This window comes from Exophiala oligosperma (assembly GCF_000835515.1).
Source record: "Exophiala oligosperma strain CBS 72588 unplaced genomic scaffold supercont1.51, whole genome shotgun sequence".
NCBI lineage: Eukaryota > Fungi > Ascomycota > Eurotiomycetes > Chaetothyriales > Herpotrichiellaceae > Exophiala > Exophiala oligosperma.
This window is the reverse complement of record NW_015622868.1, coordinates 9,776-33,249: the sequence shown is the minus strand read 5'-3', so window position 1 is coordinate 33,249 and position 23,474 is coordinate 9,776. Positions and strand designations below refer to the sequence as shown.

Here is a 23,474-nt window from a genome sequence, read left to right as displayed (position 1 = left end):
TACCTTAGGTAACCAAGCCGCCCGTTCGTGGAGTGGGAAGAGGAAGAGATTCCCCTCATCAAGCTGACGCCACTCCTAGTACATACCTGAAGGCAGGTAGTGTGGAGGTTTGTCCTCGGATATTGGAGAGCGCTGTCCCCTTTGGAAGGATGATGAGATCTCCTGGAAGCAGGCTTGGAGAAAAATGCTGCAGCTTCCACAGGACTACTCACTGGAACAGCATGGGTTGTTGAAATATACCGGGAGACTCAGCACTCCGGCACCAGAGAAAATTCAGATTCTGCAAGACCTTCAACACCAACCGGAGATATGGAAGGCAATTTTCCGTCCATTTGTGCCGTCGAAGGCTTGGTCCCAAGAGCGCATGTTTCAGTCATCGACCATCGAGAAGGTATCGTCCGATTTAAATTCGGTCGAACTGCATCTGGATGAGGGCGAGATATTCCGACGATAAGATTGTCTTCTTCCCTTACTGCCTCGGAAGCAGATGCAAGAAAGCCGATTATCGACCTCACCTACGACACTGATTCAGTATGCCCAAGCCATAGATAAATGGCGCGATGAGCTGAATGATGCCAACGCTCTCACCGTCATGACCCTCGCTTTAGCTTGTTGTGACGAAAGGGAGACATTTTCCCAATGGTTCCGAAGTCCACAAGCCCGGTACCATACTCTTGGGATCCTGAGTAACCTCAAAGACAAAGCTCATCTTTCCCCTCGCAGAGCTCTTGCGGACCTTGCAGCCTGCAGCCACGTCCTTCAGGCATTCAACGTCTTTGAAATAAAGCCGGCCTCCGCGGCTCCCCATCTGCCAGAGGATTTTGGCCCTGAAACTCTGACGCCGTTGGAGGAAGCCGTAGTGACTCTTGCACAACGACACCAATTGACGTCCTTCTTGGACGCTCTCTTCCCGATTCAACCCTCTTTGGCATCGGCTTCTAGACTACGGCAATGGCAAGCATTCTGGGATCTGAATATATTCGGCAACAGCGAGCAGGCCAAGATGACCATTGGGCGCAGGATTCGATCATCTTTTCGTTTCTTTGACCGAGCCGGTTGGTGGTCAAAGGGCAAGGCGAAGAGGGGTCAATGAATGAAGACCTAAACACGCGGTCTCGAATACTGAAGAAGGCGGCGCCCGCCTTTCAAGATGATCTTCGGGCCAAGACTCGCTCTCTGTCTGGGAGAATTGGGATGAACTCTTGCTTCGATGGTGAATACTGTTTCCCACGATTTTTGGGCGTGTCAAACAGGTGACTTGTCGCTCTGATGCAGTACTGTAGTAAGAATGATTGGCTTCGGGGGCTGGTGAGAATTGGAAGAACAGCCAGCCTCACAATGTCGTGGCTGGAAAAGTAGTGCATCTGGCGGGCACAGAAAATGTCGTTTGTGTGAAAGACAAAAGATTCGATGGTACCTACCGTACAAAAAACCACGGTACTCTCCGAGGGGTACCATCGAGCAGGGTAGTAGACTGCGAAGGGCGCACAGCAAGTAATACACCGGCTCTCCTCGAGAATGAAATCTCCTCACTTCGAAAGGCGAATAAGGCACTTAGTAAACGTCAAAGTGCCCAAAAGACCCGGATTAGACCGGCGTCACCCGCGAGGTCGACGTGATCGCTTATGCCACAAAAACGCGGTCCACCCTGGATTCGAACTGCTCCTATATGGCCATGGTACATAGAATGAGTAATATCCTATAGGTTTCGATGAGCACAAATTATGCTGAATTTCATAATGGACCGCCCTGTATGGTACAACCGTGCTTGCCATGCTTACCTTCCGCTACCGTCATTTTGGGAGACCCGTCTAAAGCGCTGACATGCGCAGACTTACGGTCTAGCCTCATCCTCCGCTTGAAATGGATTGAAACCCCTCAGGTGAAGGGAGAAATATGGCAGCTTGCGAGAATTACCCAGACTTATTCAAGAAGCATCTTGACAGGAAGTGTTGTTCGTCGTTGAGACAGTCCATTGCTGAACGTCATGTCAGTGCGCCTGCATACTTCCGGGGCACACTATAACTAGTGGGATTGCCACGCGAGATACGGCACTACCAGGCGGAGAAAGTCCGGATTAAGAAGAGAAAAAAAGGAGAGCCGGCCAGGTCATCACCATGATATCCAGCATGTTGGGACCTGTGATGAGAAAGTTATGCCTAGGTTGGGGATTCCACTTATACAAAACTGATAGGGTCCTGCTTCGGGAACCCGTCCGGGGGTTTCCCCATGGTGCATTTTTTGGGGTACCCGACGAACTTCTCTCCCCTTGTAAGTTACCGGAGAGCAAAGGCTCGTCCGAGCGCCTCTGCCAACAGACAGAAAGTCTCGGCTTTCCGTTATTTCCCCGCACTCCCCAGTCTCTCTACAACACAAGAGATGCCGACTTCTAATGCCAAGGTCGAATAATAAGCCCAAAGTCCCTCAGAAACTTATCGACTCGCGATCCTTTGTTCACCCCAGATGTGTCTCTCCGCCAAAACTATGTTCCACTTAAAAACACGTCGGACGGGGAACGTGGAGCTGGCCAGGGGGGCCGAATTATACACGAACTACACCCGGGCGCTAAAGCACGGTTGAGATAGAAAAACCAGGTCAGAGCTAATCAACTGCAACGGAGTATGATCTCAAGTCCGGAAAGCAAGTTCCAGTCAATGCAGCGAAGAGCGACCACGGATGGATTCTCATCATGCAGAAGACGACATTGTCGGCTACACAGCGCCAGGTGTCGCGCCAGAGCCACAATCAACCAACGACGAGAAGACGGCAGTTTCAATCAAAGGACAACACCTAGAGGAAGCTCCCATTTCGCAGAACAACCTCGTATATGATGATGATTTTGAGGAGCCAGAGATTCATGTGCGAACCTGGTCGCTTTGGCTGTCATGTGCATGCTAAGCATGGTTCAGCTTGTTGCTCTTCAAGGCCCTCCTGCAGTTGTGAGTGAGATTTCTGTCGTTCACTTCTTTGGGAGACACATCGCCAACTGACTTGCTACCAGCTCTCTTACATCGGCACTGATCTCAATGGTACAAAAACACAGACCTGGGTGCCAAACGCACTTACTCTGATGCAAGCTGTACTGGGGCCCGTTTTCGCCTCAGCTTTGGATACATTCCAAGCGCGAAAAACACTTCTCGTTGGCTCTTGCATCGTTTCATTCATCGGCTCTGTAATCGCACCAGGTTCTGGCAACATATACAGACTCATCGTTGCACAAATTCTGATCGGAGTGGGGCTTCGGAGCATCCGTGCCCCTTGGATATTGTGTGCCTAGCGAATCCTTCCCCGTAAGTGAGAGGCCTATGGCGCAGGCTTGCATCAACGTCTTTGCAAGCTTTGGTGCTATTTCAAGTCCCTTGATAATAGGTGCTTTTACGAAGTCCAACATGGCAGATGGCTGGCGTAAGTTTTACTGGTTTCAGATGGCTCTCTGGGGAGCAACAGCTATCAGTATCTTCGTTGGCACAGACCGCCCAAGAGACAGACGAGGCTTGACCATTTGTCCTTCTGGCAGAAGCTCCGCCACCTCGATCTGCCAGGTTTTGCACTACTTACCAGCGGGTTAACTGTGTTCCTGGTAGGGGCAAATCTAGGTGGCGGTTTGTACACCTGGAGAAACGTTCATACCTTGGCGACTTTGATCATCGGTATTGTCGTCCTCATTGCGTTCGGCATCTATGAATGGAAAGGTACCAGGACCGGTATTCTACACCATGATTTGTTTCGAGGCGGAAAAGCAAGAGGCCGATCGTTTGGAATTTTGGTGGCCCTTATATTCATCGAAGGTATCTTGCTCTTCGCCTTCATCATCTTTTACCCAGTCATGTAAGTCTGAACATTTACCAGTAACTCCTGAAGAATTACACTAATCACTTATAGGAGCTCTTCACTCTTTGAAACTGACCCATTCATTGTGGTTGCCCGTGCGATGCCATATTGGGTCGCCGGTCTTTTCGCAACCGTAGTGTGGGGATACACAAGTACCAGATTGCAAATGGTTCGCGAACCACTGTTCCTCGGCTTTTTACTGTACACCGCTGGTGCAGTCGGCCTTGCTACCGTCCAACCGAATCAATCAACCAATCAACTTGTGTTTGCTGGCCTTTCTGGCATAGGTTATGGCTCTCCGCTCATTCTTATTGTCGCCGGCGTTCAGTTGTCTACTCCACGGACTGATTGCCACGGCTGTCACCACCTCATCTAGAGCAATTGCTGCAGCAATATTTACTGCCATTTACGCAGCAGCCTTCGACGCCGGCATTGCAAAAAAGCTTCCTGGGTACGTCGCAAAGGCAGCTGGCGTGGCGGGCCTTCCCGCCTCGTCCATTCCAGCTTTTGTTGAAGCGCTTGCATCTAGTGAGACAGGGAAACTTGCCAACATTCCTGGAGTCTCCCCGGCAATAATTGCGCAAGGGGTTGCGGCGCTGAAGCACGCTTTCGCGGACTCATTGTGGATTGTATACATTATTGCAACGCCCTCTGGTGCTTTGGCTTGTACTGGCTGTCTATTCTTGGGTGACATGCGCAAGACAATGAATTATCATGTCGATGCGCCCGTCGAGGAACTTCATGCTAAGCATCACCACGAGGAGTTAAATAAAGCAGCATAAGATATTGGTTATGGGAGAAGTGACGGCCGGTATATGCGGCAAGGCCACTTATCTGATTGTTCCATGCAACATCTAAAACTTGTTGTATATCTAGATATCTAAAGGGAAGTGCCTAGGAGACGATAGAATACTAGAGACGACCTTTGCCTTAGGCTTAGAACACTTTCGACCTTTACTGTCAAAACCACACGTGATTTAATCTTATGAATATCTCTAGCAGCTTAGATGCTGACAGGTCGATATCCTCTTCTCGTATCTTACAATGGCCAGTACGATTGTATCTACCTACATACCTCTTCGAACAACCTGTAGAGGTCGCAGAGGTCGCAGATGACGATCTCAATGTTAGCCATATATTAGGAGCAAGGCGGCAAGGCCTGTGGATATGTCTAGATCGCAGTCTGGGAATGAGACCACTGGCCAACATCTACATCCCACGCCTACCGCACACCCGCAACATCCACACGAATAGGGGACCAAGATCATCATTTACGGGTAGGTATGTTTATAAGTTTAGTTAAGTGCTAGCTCTGTTCAAGTAAGGACCTTTGTGCATGAAACCAAACTCAGTTGCTTCACCCCTTTACATCATCTCCTTGTGCTCGAGTTGTCCAATGTTGATGATATTGTTCCCACCGGCTGCTTATACCATGCTTGCAGGAAGATCATCCTGCGCCGACATATCTAGATACAAGGTAGGACGTCCGACTAGATAAGGGGCATATCGTTCGAGAGTTTGATCATGCAATCTTCAAGGAAATTCTTCGCTTTTCTTCGACGGCGTGTTTGAAGTACAATGCCTGAGTGATTTCGGGCCTGCTCGTTGCAAGTTGGGCTTCTTGAGATATGTCCAAATCCCTGATTTACCCTGGGATAGGATACCATTTGGATCAAGCGTGTTCTTGATTGTGTCAACCAAGCGATTGAGCGCGCCGTTGTTGAAGTTGAAATGGCTTCTAACCTCATCCATATAGTCGATGTGAGCCCGATACTCCGAGACGCCCGCGTTTTCTCTTCCATCTTCCAGAAGTTGTTCAAACATGACTCTGGCTCTTGGCCCTTCATTGGGCCCATACACGACAAGCAGAATAGCGATGACGTAGCGCCCGTAGACATGGAAGTCTGAGAATACGTCGAACTGTGCGTTCTCGACTATATCTCGTGCCCTGGTCCACCATTCTTGCAGCTCCATGCCGTCCGACGAGAAAAGGGGGGAAAAGCAGATGTGCCCACCACCTGGGCCGCGGACATTCATTAATTCTTTAGCAACGATGTTAAGTGTCCCAGCATGGGGGATTTCAGCCAAAGGCAGTTTTGAGGCATCCCGTCTCCCACCGTCTTTGTTCTCATATCGTTGGCATGTACAGATCGCTCCCGGCAAAGCGCCAAATCGTTCCTGAACAATGCTCCATTGGGCATCCAGAACAATGGGAGAGAATCCGTATATGGCAAACGACGCCTTCCAGTAGCCCAACCCTGCCTCATGCGCAAGAAGTGTCAGGTCTCTATTGGAGGCACAACTTCCTTGCATGCCAGGGCCGAACACTCGCTGCAGGGCATCCTTGTCTTGTCATAACAGTGCTTGACGGTAAGGATTGGCGATGGATGTGTGGTTTTGAACGACTCCTTCTCGTTCAAGAGTCCCCACGGTTTTGATCAAGAGCCCGAGCTGACTTTCGTGCGGCACACTAATCTCACAGTCCATAAAGCAGACAGGTGCTGGGGTAATGTGAATCCCGAGTTTGGTGACAATGCCTAATTCAACGGTCAGAATGGCACTTCAGCGGACTGCTTCAGACTTGCGTACCTAGGTTGGACTGGTAAAAGAGGCCATCTACGCTAGGCCCGTATCCACTGATCCAGGTTAGATCACGCCTGGAGAAAGGGGTTGGGGCATGTCACCCTTTGTATAATGGCCACATTGGACTGCCCGTGAATGCGCCCATCCCAGTTCTGACTACCTCACCCGATGGCAGGACTAACTCCATCCCGCACTGTTGCTGCGAATGTTCACCCTCTGGCGTGTAGCCAAATCCTCTGTCAAGCGTGTTGCCCACGATTGAACCCCACCCAAGTGCCGGGCAGGATGGCCAGAGGCGGTAACCCCTTTCTTGAATGTAGTTGTAAAGGTCGAAAAAGGATACTCCCGGCTCAACGATGGCGTAGGCGAGCTCCTCGTTCACTTCGATGATTTTGTTCATTCGTTGCAAGTCCAGAACCACAGTTCCTCGCACGACAGCGCCACTTCCGCCGTAACTGGACCGAGGTCGCTCAGTGTCATTGAGAGCACATGGGGAGGAACAACACGTACCCTAGATTCCGCCCCCGTGATACAGTCCACAACGGCAGTCTGTAACGGTTCGCGACCTTGAGCACGCCTTGGACATCCTCAACCGTGGCAGGTCTAACTGCACCGCTGGGTGTATGGTCCGTGGGATTCGCCAAAGGCCAAATATCTCCATATGATTTCTCCCCGTTCGGACCTTCAACGCTGCCGTGCGAGCCATCACGCGAGACGTTGTCGGCACCTACAACTAGAGAGAGAGCGTCCAAAGCCTGGTCGAACGTCTTCTCGTCGAAACCGGCAGGGAGAACGCGTTTGCTGGTGAGCTTCTCCATTGTGCGAGTTATCGTGGCTAGGGATTCGAGAGCCGTATTCTTGCACACTACAGGCCGTGGCCTTACCTTTGGGCAAGATATACCATCTCAAGAAGCAAGTTCAGACCATCTTAGCCCACTGGGGCAAAGAGCAGGGGAAATAGCCGGTGGGCCCGGCAAAGCACGGTGAAGATGAAAAGGCCGGGTTACAGCTTGAAATGTGATCAGGACCAACCCTCTGCCTTCCTTCCGGGGGAAAATCGGGTATCGTTACACCCGAATCTCAGTGATTTTTTTGGTCGTAGCGCCCTCAGTGGTCTGCTGCTCGTGCAGGCCGTTTTTGTCGGGAGTGGGACAAGCCGCTTGACAGAGCCAAGGTTGTTAGGAAGGAGCATCCACCTGTGGAGTATGAAGTACAGTATTACCCGCCTATGGAGTATGGAAGCCACCGTACGGAGTACACAGTACGGGGAAACGAATGTCCTACACTGCGCTGCGGGGCTGTCGAGCCAAACATACCAGCGATTCCAGATGCATGGCAAGGCCCCTCGCCCTATCACATGGGGAAACGGGGTTGACTTCCCCCCTCTCTCCCTAACGTCGGTTTATTTGTTCGCCGACTCCGGGCCTGCATGGAGGCTGGAGACTCTGAAGGCCGAGTTTGGCATCAACTTCGACACACTTCCTAGCGTAGTTGTCGTCTTACTCCATTGATTACCCCCATATTGGTTAGCACCGGGCCCAGTTACAGATGTTTTGTAGAATCGAAACATGTCTGCAGAATAGGTCAAGCACTTCGTGAAGACTACCTAGCAGGTGGTTGTGTGTTTCCTCCTTCCTAGGAAAAGCTCACATTTTGCACCCACGGATGAAGGATTGCCAATGTTGCTTGGATGCCGCCAACAGCCGCCAACAGCCGCCTTGGATCTGAAAACCTACAACAAGCCCGCCAGTATCTTTGTTCTTGACGCATCCGTCATGTTGGACTGCTGGGTGAGCCGTTGGGGGGCCCTTGCAATGGAAAATGATTTGCTCCCAACGAACCGCCAGATTGAAAGTCAAATTTAGGAGACCTTGACGGCTTCAAAGGCGTTTCAGAAGCTGCTTGGTGACTTGGATGGCATCTCTTCTCCATCTCTCGTAGCCATTGCATTTGATACAACGGACAATATCCGAGACGGCTATCAACTCCAGTGCATTCCAAGGCCAACCTATTGATATCAACACTGCATGCTAGGGGCCATTCATCTCCACAAACACGCTAAGATCGGACTGAGATATGAGGGTGTTGAACTGCTTAAAAACCGGGTTGGGATCGACAACCGATTTTGGAGAAAAGTTGAGAACGAAATAGGCAAAAGCAAGTCTTTGCTCGATAAGTGAAAGACTACCAATTGTTAGGGATTCTAGATACGATGACAGGGCTCGAGGCCGGACTAGAATCAGGAGCACTTACTTTTGACCGATACAGGATCGGGCACCTCGTGAAAATGGATGGAAGTACTTCTGCAATTCTGTCGTGTCCTCCACCAGCCATCTCTCAGGTCGATACTCTTTGGGGTCAGGAAACACCTCCTTGTCGTAACACTCAGTGTACGGAGAGGCAGCGACGATGTTCTGATTTACATATAAGCAAACAAAAGAGGCTACTTTCGTGGTTACTCACTCCTGCTGGGATATAATGACCCTGATAGTTCCAACCATCAGCGGGCACTGTCCGCGGTAGCCTTCCGCTGACGGGGCATGTTATTCGAAGGGCTTCTTTTAAGCACGCGTCCAACAACTCAATACCTTCAAGTTGCATGTACGTCAATCTCACCCCGGCATTTGCCTTCTGCGTTCTCAACAGCTCATCTTGGAGTTTGTGATACAGTTCTGGTCGTCTGATAAGGTTGTGAAGACCAAAAGCCAAGGTTGCGGCAGTTGTGTCGGTGCCTAGATCGAGTCAAGTTAGCTTCTGCTTGGCTACAATTCGATGGTAAGGAGGAAAAGGTCATTCTTACCGGCAAAGTTCATCAAAATGGCCTCGGATACCAGGTTATCGTCGCTCAAGTTGATCTGCTTTTCTTCGGCGCTGTGGAACATACCCTGAAACATGGTTCGAGCTTCTTCGCCGCTTTTTCGTCGCGCCTTGATCGAATGCACGCCTGCAACAGCTGCCTGGGGCCATGAGTCCCTGAGCCATTTCATCCGACGGGGTACTTTGATATATGACACTGACCTCTTCCATACCCTTAAACCCTTTCAGAGTCCCGGGCAAGTTGTAACGTTGGGCCCAACGACTCAGCTGGCGTAGACTAGGGAAATGTTGGAACTGTAAGGACATTCACCGTCAAACCAGGGTTCATCTAAGCAGAAGGAGGGTATAACCCACGAATATAATGGCCCTTGTTGCAAGATCAAAAGATTCGAATAGCGGAATATTAAGGTTCTCGGCATGTAATGCCCCCATGGATTCCCCGTAGCAGAACTCCGTGATTGTGTCCAGGGTCAAGGAGCGAAAGGCGTTCATCAGAGGAAGTGGCTTATTGGCCTCAACGTATTGACCCAAGCGGACCATCAAAGTCTGCACTTTGGACGCCATCACCTCTTCGAATTTTAAAATGCTTGCGCGAGAGAAAGCGTTGGACATCAACTTCTTGTCCTTGAGATGTGCTTCTCTATCTGTCAGGGTGAAGAGGTTCGGAGCATCCCCTTCAAAAGCTCTGTAGAAGTATGGCGCCTTGCGAAATTTGGTTCCTTGACCATAGATGACGGCATTGGCATCCACATCATCGATGGACAATTCGTTAGGTGCGATCCTGACAACCTTGCCTAGAACATGTTAGAAGTCGTCAGTGGGCGGTGCACATCGTTTTGGACATACCGTGACGATCATGCAGTTCTTGGATAACTTGGTGAGAAAATCCTTGCATCTCCTGCCAGAAGAGCCACCAACGACTGAGTCTTGCTTCGAAAGGTCCTGGAAACTTGCGCAATGGATGGAAGAATGCATTGTAGACGGCTTCAGCTACTTTCCATAGAACCCAAAGCCCGACGAGATTGCCAAGCAGCAATAATATGCTCGCCATATCGTGCAAATCGCTTGCAACGTGACGAACTGGCTACAATAACTTCGAGGCTCTGTTCTGCAGTAAAACACGGCGGCCGAGAATCTAGGGAAGTGCTGAGGCGGAGAGGAGTTCAGCCCACAAGATACTATTTGTACACCAGTCATGGTCGATCATTGGAAGTAGGCCAAGCCATCATTGTAGCAGTGCTCGATCCGAGGCGTGCGTAGGTCAAGCAAGCAGTCTCTGCGATTGTTGTAGGAGACTTGGTAATTGTATCTTGTATGATAGGTCAACTTCCGAGGATTTTGCCGCCTCCGCACTCCACAAATGAGGAGCCTGGACATTGGTGGAGTGTACGTCCGTAAGATCGACCAGTAGCATCGGGGAAGCATCGGGTGCAGCCTTTACAGCTAGTGTTTGGAGAATCTAATTAATGTTCCACACATCTGTGTACCGATCATCCGTTCACTTGCCGTATCTAAAAGCCGTGACTGCAACTGATCATCGGGTAAACGATCTGTTCATGCGACGGGTTTTACTACGATGTTCCTCTTATGATACACAGTGAAGCCTTGCGATATAACGTACTGAACAACACCGAGCACTCGAGTTTTAGCCATTCCAGAATCGATTCAAAGGCATGGCACAGTCCCAGGCTTTCCCTCCACTTCCGCAATTCTCACAGTTTATGAAACCGTGTCGATTTGAAGGAGAAACCCTGAATCTTGAGGTCATTGGGACGATTCCGCCAGAAGTGCGTGGAACATTTTATCGAGTAATGCCCGATCCCCAACTACCTCCCCGAGTGGAAAACGATCCGGTACGAACTTCTCACATATCGACATGGTGCACCGTGACTGACGGGAGCCTCTTTTTTTTTGGCAGTGGTTCAATGGCGATGGCAATATCAGCTCTTTCCGAATCGAATCAGGCAGAGTGCATTTCAAACAACGCTACGTTCGCACTGAGAAATTCGTCAAAGAACGTGAGGCGCAGCGAGCATTACTCGGTACGCTTCCCTTTGCATCAAGCAGAAAACCGTTATACTCTCTACGAGCGATGTGTCGTGATACTGACGCTTAGACCCAAGGCAAGTACAGAAATAAGTACACCGACGCCGTTGAGTTCAAAGTTCGAAGTACGGCCAATACCAATGTTGTGTATTTCAACGGCCGTTTACTAGCCTGCAAAGAAGATTCGCCTCCGTATGCACTTGATCCAAACACTCTTGAAACAACCGGACTCTACGATTTCGACGGGCAATTACCCAGTCTGACTTTCACTGCTCACCCAAAACTGGATCCTGCCACAAAAGAATTACTCTGCTTCGGTTATGAAGCTAAGGGTGATGGGACACCTGACATCTGCTATTTCTCAGTTGGCCCATCGGGAAAGTTCAATGAAGTTGTGTGGCTGGTCAGCCCAGTGGTTGCCATGATTCACGATTTCGCGGTGACGGAGAATTGGGTCTGTGATATCAGCGAATGCGCGTCTTCCAATGTGGCCGCTAACATAACGCGAACAGGTCATATTCCCCCTCATACCACAGACGTGTGATCTCGATCGAATGAAAAGCGGGGGAGAACATTGGCAATGGAACCCGGATATTCCATTTTATATTGGAGTACTGCCACGGCGTGGGGCGAAGGGATCCGATGTCAAAGTGAGAAGCTTGCTCTTAATGTTCAACTCGACTTGTCTAATTCCAAAAAGTGGTTTCGCGCTCCGAATGCCTTTCCTGGCCACATTTGCAACGCATATGAGCAAGATGGGAAGATCATCATGGATCTCCCAGTGAGTGACAAGAATGTCTTTTTCTGGTGGCCAGACGCGCATGGTAATGCCCCAGACCCGCATGCAATCACCGCCCATATGTTCCGCTTCAAGATCGACCCAACGGCGGATTGTCTTAATCTGGCCCCAGCCGAAGCTCTACTTCAAGAAGATTGCGAGTTTCCCCGGATTGACGACAAATACCTTACGCGGGAGTATACTTATGCATTCTTCAGTCTCAAGGATAACACTCTCCCAACAGACTGGCCAACGGTAGGGTCAAGGATGGGTGGCGGCTTTCCCCCCTACAATTCAATCGCCAGGCTGAATGTGAAAACACGACAATTCGACAGGTACTTCCCCGGTGCAACACACTTGGTCCAGGAGACCGTTTTCATCGCTAAATCTAAGGACGCGAACGAGGGGGATGGTTATCTACTTTTCTTGGTGAACAACTATGAGTCCATGTCTTCAGAGTTACATCTTGTGGATACTGGGGATTTCAGCAAGCCATTGGCGAAGATCTATCTTCCGGTTCGCCTGAGAGCCGGTCTTCATGGAAACTGGGTGGACGCCAATGACTTGGAAAGCTAGAGCCGCTTTCATGGTAGGCATGTATTATCAGAGCGGACTGGGGTGGATGCATGGTGGAAAACCGCTATATGTGGAATGAGATAGTCAACAAGGTCGAGCACTAATCGACGACTGCATGAATGTCAAGGGGTATATGGGCTGGGACAAAGGCTCTAGTAAATCAAGAGAAGGAAGAAATGTCTTAAAGCTTCGAAGAAGCGTAAGAACTCATTGGAAAGTGTTGGAAAGCTTCCATTAATCGATCGACTGCTCCTGCACTGACAGGAGCACTTGCAAGGAGATTGGCTTGTCCTGTCTCCATAGAGCGTAAGCAATCGCAAATCAGAGCACGGCACAAGAGCTTTGGCCATCTCTGGAGACTTACCACAAGCGCATCATCGCTTGCACAGTGCAAAGTGAACCGTTCAAACTCACTGTTCGTGATAAAATGTGCAATCATGCTCAAAAGTGCGAAGAGGGAGGGTGAGCAAGCGCGATCCAACCGTCTCCCACGAAATTTCGCCGTCCTGTGTTGCTGATGACATTAGTATTGTACACCACACCCAAATCCAAACCAATTGATAATTCCGGTCAGGCAATCAATAACTTTGCTGTAACGAGTCCAATTTTGGGCTGACAGAAGAATTTAGTCAGAATCAATCGGGATATGGTGATATACGTGGCCACCCATGGCAGGTTCCCAATTACGATGGCAGGCTTCTGCAGTAGATGCAAGAATAATATCAGGATGAGGCTGAGGACGGCGTTCTGAAGGGCCGCGGTCTGTGTTGGAATGTCCAACTACAAGGAATTTTTGGGCTGGATTTAGTCCGACGACGTTGGAAAATGAAGAGGCCACGGAAGAGGTTGCTTTGAGGAAGAACCTGACCCCCAGGAGGAGCTCGGTGGAGAAGGACTAATTATAGCTCGAAATCGAGAGCCTGTGACGACCGTGTCGCTGTTCCCCCAAAAGTCCCATTCTTTGGCATCTATTTGCTGAACGGTTTGTCTTCTACCACAATCTCAGCCGTTCTGACATTTCCTTGAGGCTTGCCTACGGTTGCGACTCAGCCTGCCTCGGTACTACCACACTCTCAAACTTTCCTCTTAGCCTGATCTCAGCTTGATGGTGACCTTTGGTCCTCGCTCGCTTCTCCTCTGTCCGCACCGGCGCACACCTTTCGTTGACCCTCTTGTCCGCTCGGACTCACAATTAGTATCCCCACCACGGCCCCCAGATCCCCTTTGCCGATCGAGCAATACCAGTTTGGCGTGGTCTGCCCCCTGCCGGATGAAATGAGTGCGGCAATTGTCATATGATGGCAAACAATCATTAACTGACTAGTACAAAGATGCTCCAGGCATGCTAACGACTCTTGGAAGCGAGGACAGCCATGGCAGTAATCTAAATCCTAGCTCCGCCATACAACTCGGTGACGCCGACACCTGCCCATGCTGGTCTATTCTTGCCAAAATACTTTTCCGTTGCCGCATCTAAGGCCTCCGTCATACCGTCACCCATTTCAGTGTGGTAAGTGGTCATCCTATACACGGATCTGAACCCGTCCTCGACCCCGGCAGCCAGTAACTGGTCTTCGACGTTCTGGAACGCTTTCATGACCTCTTCCTTGAGGTCGCTTGGGTAGGTCATGTCGGCGGAGTATCCAGTCTGTCCGGACGTCACCGCGGTGGAGGCGTTGGGCGGGATGATGATTGCGCCAGAAATATGGAGGAGAGAGGAGAGCTTTTCACCCAGACCGGGGCTATTGACACAGCGGAATCCATGGGCATTGAGTGGTGATTCATATTCCGGCATGATCGGTGTATTTCGGTTGATTTGTGGGCTAGTTGCGTAATGGTTGGAAAGAAGAGGGAGGCCAGTCTTAGGAACACGTAGGGTTGTCGGGAGAGATGAGCAGAGCTTGATGATCAAGGACAATTGGATTAGAGAACACACGGGTCTGTTATATCATAAACGGAGTCCACCTCCAACATCACAAATTGGAAGCCACTAAAATCATCTTGGGGAGCATCGATGCATTCCTGCAACATCGCTGTTGGTTTCCGTATCAACACAGATTCACGCTGGGGCAAATGTTGCGCGTCGTTCTCTTCCGACATAGTTTTGCAGCGTATTTTCGAGCCGCCACCCGAGAAGGAGCTGATAAGGTCGACAACGCCAGATTGGGCTTGGACGAATGTGGCAGCCAACAGCGGCGAACTCAGCCGAACGCAGAGACAGGCTAACACGCACAAACTCCCCACGAACGAATCACAACGACAGCCCTGGTTGGTCATGCCGTGTCTGAACATATGAGCAATGATTTTATTTCTTCAAGAGCATGCACAGCTTGCTTGAATAAAGGTGTGCGTTCACTAACGCTCCTGTCTCTAACCAACAAGCACATCACAAGAAATGAAAATCGCTATTGCGGGTGCTGGCGATTTGGCCAAGTACCTTACCGAAGAGCTCCTCCTCGCTGGACATGATGTGGTCGTCCTTTCACGCTCGCAACCTACTTGGTTCATGCGGTCAGACATCACCTTTCGCACCGTCAACTACGCTTCGGTGGCCACACTGGCTTCGGCCTTGTCCGACTGTGATGCCCTTATCTCCGCAATTCTCGACTATACCTTGCGCTTCACCACCGCCCATCTTGCTCTTCTCGAGGCCTGCCAGCAGTCTCCGAAGTGCAAGTCATTCATCCCCTCCGAGTATGCCGGCAACACGGACGACTATCCTGACCAACCCACCTTCTATCATGCAAACCACGAGCCAGTACGGAAAGCGCTGCGCGAACAGACCGAGGTACGCTGGACATTGTTCAATCTCGGCTGGTTGACCGACTATCTTGTTCCAGCATCGCAGCGGTACATAAAGGACATTGGCGAAAATCATCCCGTAAATCTTGCCGCTGGAACTATCCGAATCCCTGGCACTGGCAACGAAAAGGTCGCTTTTACACCTGTCCGGGATGCAGCCAAGGCTATCGTCCGTCTCTTCGAATTTCCGGCGTGGGAACCGACCATCTACGTCTGCGGCGAGACGACAACCTGGAATACTGTCGCCGAGAAATTCAAAGCTAGGGGCACAGCGCTGAGAGTCAGCCATCGACCTAGAAAGGTCATAGAGCAACAGGAGACCGATGCGGCGACCAGCGAGGACGTCATAGCTGCGCAGTATGAACTTTGGAGCATTTCGGGCGCCGGCTTCCTACCTCAGGAAAAGTTGGCAATGCAGCGAGAAAAGTATTTCAACGGGCTCACATTCAGGACGATAGATGAGTTTTTCGCAGACGCAGAAGAAGCAGGAGAAGGAAGCAGCATAGCTTTATAGATTGACTTTGCGGCCATCTCCCCGGTCTGTCTCCAAAGCCTCCTCATCGACCATGGAGAGAAGTACTCGGCGTGTCTAGTACATATCTCCCAGAGGCTGTGCCCTACCAAGAGCAGCCAAAGGATGTCCCTCTTTAATCCAGCCTAAGAATGGTGCGCTGAGATTGTAGCCAATGAGCTTCAGCATCTCGTCATTGTAGAACGAGGATTGTATTTCGGGCGGATTGTTGAGATACTGATTCTCTTCCTGTTCGCGATCATGTCAGTCTGCAGCAAAAGTTGGGGTTGAGTATGGAGCATTCAGTACTTGTCTGAGATATCCCTTTGTCATGAAACAACTGTAAACCAAACGCTCTTGATCCGTTGTCGTGTTTGCGGAGCCACCGTGATAGCAGGATGCAAGCATGATGAAGCCATCCCCAGGTTCCAACTCGGCATAGACGCACAAGTCTTCTGCTGGTGGAGTGTCGTGCTTCCATAGATGCGAGCCAGGAATGAATCTTGTGGCCCCATTCGCTTTGGTGGTCTTCTTACCTCCGACGAGAAATCCTATAGCACTGTCCTGGCCGATGGTATAATGTGAAGATTCCATTCTTTCCTTGACACGGTGGTGGATCATGTCATCGCGATGGAGAGGCTGTGCTTTTGCCCCCGGGCCGATAGAGAACACGATGGTGTTGTTGAGCTGTGGCTTCGAGGTACTGTGTTCTTGCACGTCGCCAACCCAGTTACTCACCCGGCTGGTTAGAAGCGTGTCGCAGGCGTCTTGGTACGCTTGGTAGCATACCAACTTTTCCATAAAGATCTTGGACTTAGAGGCAAGACCGTTCACACGCCGGGTTTGAATCGGGAAAAAAGTGCCATCCCAAGGTTTGTCTGCGAGGAGATGTATGCGGGTGTCCTTCTCGATCGCCGCCAAATCTTCTGTGCTCATAGCATTTTTGATGACGCAACCGCCCGCTGAAATGAGAGCGGCAACGACTTCTTCGTTCGTCACCGAAGCGCTGTCAAAGACCGTGACTTCGGGGAGGTCTGTTCCTGTCGTCTTCTTCACCTGCGTTCATTGTGAATATTTGAAATGGTGCCGAGGTTTTCACTCGCTTTGAGTCAATTCGGGAAGCCACGATCCTTGGCAGGGCGTGCTGTCGTACTATATGTGTGATCGTATGTACGGTCGTATATATACGTCGATCTGGATGATTTCCGTCGTGCCTTCGCGTACGTTGATCCTAGTCAATTGGTATCTTCAAATTCATTTGCCACCCGAAGGACGGTCTTCAGGGTAGTCCATCTATATGCAATGATGTCCACCAAGGTGCTTGTCGCGTACATTGGGTGAGGGACCCCTGAAAAACGCCGCCTCAACCAAGTGGCAGCTAATGTTCGCCGTGACTCGCCACAACCGCGTGTGAGAAGATTGGATTGTTTCCGGCGGCCGAGTTCTAAAATCGCGTTTTTGGGGTTTCCTTTCTTTCCCTTATCGATCACGACAACATCGGCCTCTCCGACACATTTGAAGCGAAACCATTAGCAACAGGCGAATAATGCATATGCCGACATTCCGTAGGGGACAGATTTTTTTTAGCTTTCCCCGGATGAGCCATGCGATAAGGGAAGAGATAGCCTCGATTGCCGGCGGAACCGCCGGCGCGCCCTGGATCGGGCAGTCGACAACGGGGGCAGTTCAGTGGGCGACTTGGCAGTCTCACCACCTCAGAAAGACACTTCCTGAACTTCGAATGGCTCAGACGAAATTGACCACTTATTTGCATATAATTCTTCCTTTACCCTGTCTATCGTGGGTTTCCTCTGACGAGGATGTCTTCCAGAGTCGAGATGCCGGCGCCTGCGAGCTGTTACAGCGTTGAAAGCTTCAATGCAAGCTCTGTCACACAGGCAGAGATTGTGGAATCTTTGATCAGGAATGGAGGTTGTTTTCTCCGAGGCATGATAGACCAGCAGAGTATCGACGCAATGCTCAATGACGTTCAACCTTACCTCGACGCAGATGTGCCATGGGAAGGCGACTTTTTCCCGAAAGAGACTCGCCGTAGGTAGGTCATGGGACAGTATTGAGCGTTATGCTAAAATCAAACAGGAGTGAACGGGCTACCAGCAAAGTCACCCCTATACACAGAAAAAGTCCTTGGTCATCCTCTGATCACCGCAGTCAGCAATGACCTTCTCACCACCAGAACGAGCACATGGATTGGTGATAAGCAAGAACACTATGTCTCACCACCTTACCTGAACTCAACGTCTGTACTGGCAATCGGACCGGGAGCTCGAGCGCAACAACTCCACCGTGACGATAGCATACACCACACCAAACTCCCCAAGATCACTTCTGACCAGTACACCAAGGATCGCGATACGGCACTCGGGATATTCCTCGCGGCGTCGAAAACAACAGTCGCTAACGGAGCGACAAGATTTATTCCTGGCTCGCATTTGGACGCCTCAGGTTATGGACCAGGCGATGAAAGCAAGGTCGTCTACGCCGAGATGGAGCCCGGAGACGTGTTCCTGATGCTCGCGAGTTGTTTTCATGGAGGTAAAACGATCTAGGCCCCTCAAACAACTGCTTTTCACAGTGCATACTCATTTGTGACCCCCAGGCTCTGCAAATACAACCACAGACCAAACACGAAAGCTATTCGGATCCTTTGTGTGCCGTGGGTATCTCCGCCAGGTGTGTTTAGAGTTGTCGTCCTGCTGTTTGTAAAACTAATCAGTCGCTAGGAGGAGAATCAATTCCTCGCAAACCCGATAGAGGAGGTCAAGAAAATGCCGGAGAGCATCCAGAGAATGATTGGATATTCGGTCTCGAGTCCATACTGCGGTTGGGTGGACTTGAAAGATCCAATAAGTTTTGTAAGGGATGTAAAAAGTGGATACAAGGATCTTTGATGCTGCGTACTGCGACGAATTATCATGGTGGCAGCCGTGCCATGGTGGATTGACTACTGTCTTACTGTGGTATCCTCGTTCTCACATCATTTCCAATCGTGCACAATTGGCAGATTCATGGGCAGCGCTCCCAAGAATGCGAACTCAATTCCCGAGAAGAACGAACTATGTCTAAAGTTGCTGTTCCTCCTTTTGTCAAGAATAGGCATACTTTTACCTAGTCACAGCAGTGGCTCCAAATCCCTGTGTCACAGGGACTATACTCCTGGGGATTCTAACGCAGTCAATTACTATAGTATGTAGCAGTCGGTAACTCATCCTATTGTCCAAGGTCTGCCACGATAGTCAAATGGTCATACATGCGAGATGTCTTATGTCTTTTCTCGACCGCGCGCGTGTCCGCGTCCTCAGAAGGTGGCGCGGTCTTTTCAAGCACAAAATCGAGTCAGTAGCAGCTTTTGATATTCTCTACATGTGACATTCTGTTCTCAATGCCACTCACTCAATGCCACTCATGGACTAGGATGTACATCGTAAAAGAGAGCTATTGAGCGCAGTAACCGCCATCCACATTCAGTATCGCGCCAGTCGTCCAGCTCGCCGCGTCACTGCAAAGGAAGAGTGCAGCTTTCCCCACATCCTCCGGGGTGCCCAAATGTGGCCAAGGGCTTTGACCGTGTATCTGCTTATTCAGATCCGCGTCTTCTAAAGCAGGTCGTACCATAGCTGTCTTTAGAAAGCCCGGACAAATGGCGTTTACATGGATTTTGTCGGCGGCATAATCAAGCGCAACTTGCCGGGTCAAAAGTACCACAGCCCCTTTGCTCGCGCAATATGAAGCTACGAGTGAGAGTGTAAGCTGCATTGCACGGAACTCGCTGGGGAAGATCAAATCAATGCGTATACTCACGTTCCATTGGTAGACCAACAAGACCTCCAATAGAAGCAATATTGATAACCCACCCACGAGACCCCGATGGGTGGGGACTTTGCTTCATCATCTGCCCGATCGCGTACTTCATTCCAAGGAATGGACCTCGCGCATTGACTGCCTGTTCACTATCAGCCACAACGGTTCTCTCCCCTGCCAGCAGTCGATTGCCTACCATTGTTTTCTCGAAGGCTTCTACAGGCTCTTCAGCGATCCTGTTTTGGCCACAAAAAACGCCAGCATTATTGACCATACTGTAGCTTGCGCAAATAGAAATAGTCAGCAAACAAATAACCGACGGCTCATCCACGCTCGGCCTTGCCATGAGAAAGTGCACTGACATATCGAGCCTTCCGAACTCCTTCACGGCTGCGTCCACCAGTGCCTCAACGTCTTCCGGTCGACTCGCATCAGTTTTCTTGAAGATGGCTTTGCCCGTTCTTGCAACCAATTCATGGGTCGGGAGTGTCTCAGTCTCGTAACCTCCTTGTCGCAGAGATGGGCTCAAATCGCTGCACACAACGGAGGCTCCTGCGGACCCAAGAGTTGTGGCGATGGCTCGCCCAACCCCGGACGATGAGCCTGTAACAATGGCAACGCGCCCGGAGAGGCTACTTTGGATATTAGAGCCTGCGTCTCTATTCGCATTCTCTGTGCAATCCGTGGGGCAGGGGACTTACTTCATGACATCTGTCATTTTTAACGGATAGGATGTTGTTATACAAGTTTGCTTTCCGCCGGCTCGCGATTCGACTGGTACTGACTTCGCAGTGATCAGAAAGCGTGAGATGATGGATACGAAGTGAAAAGAAGCGTTAGCAGTCTTCACCGGAATATGAGCACTCCAAAGTCAATACCCTCTGCGGTTCTGTGGAGCACAAATTTGTTGACTCCAAGATCGCCTCACCAGTGCAAAACGGGCGCTGGGGCGTTCAGGATTCTCGCTGTTACTTGCCCGATCTTGGTCACCCCAATCAGGTCCAAACTTATCCCACTTTAGTGTTAATGACTTCCTCTTCATCATATTATAGGAGGCCGTTATTCCCACGCTTTGCAGTCCGCCAACAGGGCGATTTACTTTGTAAGCTTTCATGGGCCAACAACAAAGATGTATACATTGAGGATGACAATTGCAGGTGCTGGAACGATGATGCACATCTGCAAACGAAATGGTCGCCCAGCGACCTGTCTACATTCCAACGACTGCCTCTTACTACTAAACTTCCGAAGAAGCGAAATGCAGGTGCTGCAATCTGCAAAGAACATAAGTTTTGTGTTTTCTCAGTCCTTCAAGTGGGTTCTCAGAAATTTCAGTTGTGCTTCGATGTTGGTCTCGAAACAGTCGCCAGAATAGGGTTCAAAGTGGCCAGTTCCCTTGAGAAACAATAGCTCCTTCGGCTCCTTTGCTCTCTCGAATGTCTCCATCTGTGTTGGCACATAGACTGCTGTGTCGTCCTCGGCAATGACCATAAAGAGCGGTGTGGGAGAAATTCTCTCGATGTACGCACGTGGTTCGTTCTTCATCAGTTTGAATAGACTCTGCAGAGTGATTTTGTTCTCCCACTGGGCATTGGGACCCGTCTCGCTCTGCATGAAAAACCTATATGCATCTTCGGCTGGGAGGACACACGCCGCAGTTCCTGCCTGGGCGTCTGTGAGAGTGTCTGCTACGACGGTCATCAATGCACCCGGTGCTCCCTCGCTGATACGAGAACGGTCGGCGATAATAAGAGGCATGAGATCAAGCAAGCCCGGCACAGAGCTTCCGGCTACGAATGGGACCTGTGCAATCACAGCTTTGATGCGACGGTCGACGGCGGCAGCCTGTAGCACGTTCCCGCCGGAGTAGCTGGATCCCCAGATCGCGATTCTGTCTGCACTGACTTCTGAGAGCGTTGAGACGTAGGTGATGGCGTCATGGTAGTCTTCAACCTGCTTGAAGCCGTCGACTTCGAATCTGGGATGACCGTCGCTTGCACCGAAGTTGCGATTGTCATAGACGAGAGATGCGAAGCCGGCAGCTTGAAACCTGGCTGCGAAGTCGTCCAGGTATTGCTCTTTCAGACCTGTTAACTATAGCGGGTAGGTGTCGTCAGAAGATATGGACATGCAAAAGTTGGAAGCCGGTAAAGAGGAAGACCAACGCCATGGGAGAGAATAACAACGGGTGACTTGTCACCGGCAGGATAAAACCAGCCTCTCAAGGTCAGCTGGTCCACGGTCTTGAAAGAAATGTTGCGCCGAGAAGCTGAAGCCATGACAGAAATGGTACGGAGTCCCGTGGCGCAGAGAGCCTAGTCGCGAGAAATTACTCTGATCTTGTTACTGTAAGATGTCGTCAATTTGGTCGCTTGAAAGTTGTGACGGTGAATGAGGGGCAGCTCAATAATTCGATCGACATGGAGTTCTGTGTTTCAGCATGCTGCAATTGCGATGCCTCGGTGTTATATTGAAAACACAGCAGTGGCCGGAACATTTAGACAGCGAAGCGGCAACATACACCATGGCACCAGTGTCGAATTTCGTGTGTCAATACGTACCTGGAATCGTTGCAGTTCTGGAGTCTCCCCGAATTGGGAAGCTGACAGAGTGGGAAGGCGATGGACGTGGTAGTTCACTACCAAGCGCTAAACACGGGCATTAATATTAGCACGACGATAAGGAATGGCATCTTTCGTGTCGATAACCTCTTAGAGTACTTGCCCGGTTGACAATATTTATCCTCCCCACAACAGCCCGGCCTTGACACCGGGTCGGAGTAATGGTACAGTCCATGCTGAGCACAACTTTTGCATCAACGTCGGTTCCAGTGGTAGCCTAGTGTTAAGGCGGCAACCTTAAGAGGTTTTCCGTCTCTCATATATACCGGACAGAGGTACTAACCTTCCGACCACAATAGCACATCCATCTCATTCATCACTGCTGACTATCGTCGCTTTCCAAACTCATTGCCATTCGACCTATTCGGGAACCATGGCAATGCCTTCTGCTTCTATGGTCGAGGTCATGCACGCGACCAATGGCCTCAGCACAGATATCTGCAGTGCCAAGTCATCACCAGCTCGGTCGCAACAAAAAGAAATTCTGCTATCACAACAGGCACAGCGACTGCTAGATCTCGAGGCTCGATACACTGTCGGAGGATTCACACCTCTGCCCGGATTCTTCGAACGAGGTTTGGGGTCCATACTTTGGGCAAGTATATACTTATGATGGTCTGGCTGTTTAGAGGCAAGCTGACAAGGTGTGAAACAGGACGTAGATGGCAAGGAGTATCTTGACTTCATCTGCATGTTCAGTTCCATCAACCAGGGCCACTGTCATCCCAAGATCGTCGCAGCCGTCATCGAACAGGTCCAGAAGGGTGAATAGCCACTCCCAATCAAAGTCGAATTCTCTTGTCTGATTTGATCGTTAGCGTACAACATCAACACTTCCACACACAACGCAAAGTGGCCGGTGTTTGCAGAGATGATGTGTAAGAGGTTTGGTTACGATCAAATCTCGGCCATGGTGACCGGCGCTGAGGCAGTAGATCTGGCCTGTAAGATCGCACGACGGTACGCACATGAGGTCAAAGGCGTACCATCGGATCGAGTCCTTGTCCTGGGAGTTTCAGGCAATTATCATGGACTCTCGGGAGGTGTGTGGAACTTGCAGGACCCCAGTCCAGCAAGAACAGGTGAG

The 23,474-nt window shown here is 50.4% G+C and overlaps 8 protein-coding genes across 8 annotated transcripts in view; 5 read left to right on the top strand and 3 right to left on the bottom strand.

Annotated features, from left to right (window-relative positions):
* Positions 1–184: 184 nt before the first annotated feature.
* Positions 185–1,093, top strand: PV06_11688 (uncharacterized protein; the record flags this gene model as incomplete). Its single annotated transcript, XM_016413399.1, has 2 exons — positions 185–391; positions 488–1,093. 2 exons carry the CDS (start codon positions 185–187, stop codon positions 1,091–1,093), a joined length of 813 nt encoding a protein of 270 aa, XP_016256229.1.
* A 634-nt stretch (positions 1,094–1,727) lies between these two features.
* On the top strand, positions 1,728–4,613 carry PV06_11687 (uncharacterized protein; the record flags this gene model as incomplete). Its single annotated transcript, XM_016413398.1, has 8 exons — positions 1,728–1,751; positions 1,833–2,859; positions 2,910–2,939; positions 3,002–3,267; positions 3,370–3,405; positions 3,472–3,828; positions 3,883–4,093; positions 4,119–4,613. Exons 2-8 carry the CDS (start codon positions 2,677–2,679, stop codon positions 4,611–4,613), a joined length of 1,578 nt encoding a protein of 525 aa, XP_016256228.1. The 5' UTR covers positions 1,728–1,751; positions 1,833–2,676.
* A 751-nt stretch (positions 4,614–5,364) lies between these two features.
* Positions 5,365–7,232, bottom strand: PV06_11686 (uncharacterized protein; the record flags this gene model as incomplete). Its single annotated transcript, XM_016413397.1, has 5 exons — positions 5,365–6,179; positions 6,201–6,368; positions 6,421–6,467; positions 6,516–6,869; positions 6,925–7,232. 5 exons carry the CDS (start codon positions 7,230–7,232, stop codon positions 5,365–5,367), a joined length of 1,692 nt encoding a protein of 563 aa, XP_016256227.1.
* A 3,672-nt stretch (positions 7,233–10,904) lies between these two features.
* PV06_11685 (uncharacterized protein) lies at positions 10,905–12,631 on the top strand (the record flags this gene model as incomplete). Its single annotated transcript, XM_016413396.1, has 5 exons — positions 10,905–11,084; positions 11,150–11,273; positions 11,355–11,731; positions 11,790–11,927; positions 11,978–12,631. The coding sequence occupies 5 exons, from the start codon at positions 10,905–10,907 to the stop codon at positions 12,629–12,631; spliced, it is 1,473 nt and encodes a 490-aa protein (XP_016256226.1).
* A 3,391-nt stretch (positions 12,632–16,022) lies between these two features.
* PV06_11684 (uncharacterized protein) lies at positions 16,023–16,880 on the bottom strand (the record flags this gene model as incomplete). Its single annotated transcript, XM_016413395.1, has 2 exons — positions 16,023–16,193; positions 16,254–16,880. 2 exons carry the CDS (start codon positions 16,878–16,880, stop codon positions 16,023–16,025), a joined length of 798 nt encoding a protein of 265 aa, XP_016256225.1.
* Positions 16,881–17,764: 884 nt separating this feature from the next.
* On the top strand, positions 17,765–18,856 carry PV06_11683 (uncharacterized protein; the record flags this gene model as incomplete). Its single annotated transcript, XM_016413394.1, has 4 exons — positions 17,765–17,996; positions 18,045–18,500; positions 18,565–18,638; positions 18,689–18,856. The coding sequence occupies 4 exons, from the start codon at positions 17,765–17,767 to the stop codon at positions 18,854–18,856; spliced, it is 930 nt and encodes a 309-aa protein (XP_016256224.1).
* A 2,212-nt stretch (positions 18,857–21,068) lies between these two features.
* PV06_11682 (uncharacterized protein) lies at positions 21,069–22,045 on the bottom strand (the record flags this gene model as incomplete). Its single annotated transcript, XM_016413393.1, has 2 exons — positions 21,069–21,860; positions 21,932–22,045. The coding sequence occupies 2 exons, from the start codon at positions 22,043–22,045 to the stop codon at positions 21,069–21,071; spliced, it is 906 nt and encodes a 301-aa protein (XP_016256223.1).
* Positions 22,046–22,760: 715 nt separating this feature from the next.
* Positions 22,761–23,474, top strand: part of PV06_11681 (uncharacterized protein) — a gene marked incomplete at both ends in the record, with an annotated part of 3,712 nt that continues 2,998 nt past the window's right edge. The window contains 3 exons of the mRNA XM_016413392.1: positions 22,761–22,986; positions 23,032–23,151; positions 23,206–23,469. Coding sequence (XP_016256222.1) covers positions 22,761–22,986; positions 23,032–23,151; positions 23,206–23,469 — 610 coding nt within the window. The remainder of the gene's footprint in view (positions 22,987–23,031; positions 23,152–23,205; positions 23,470–23,474) is intronic.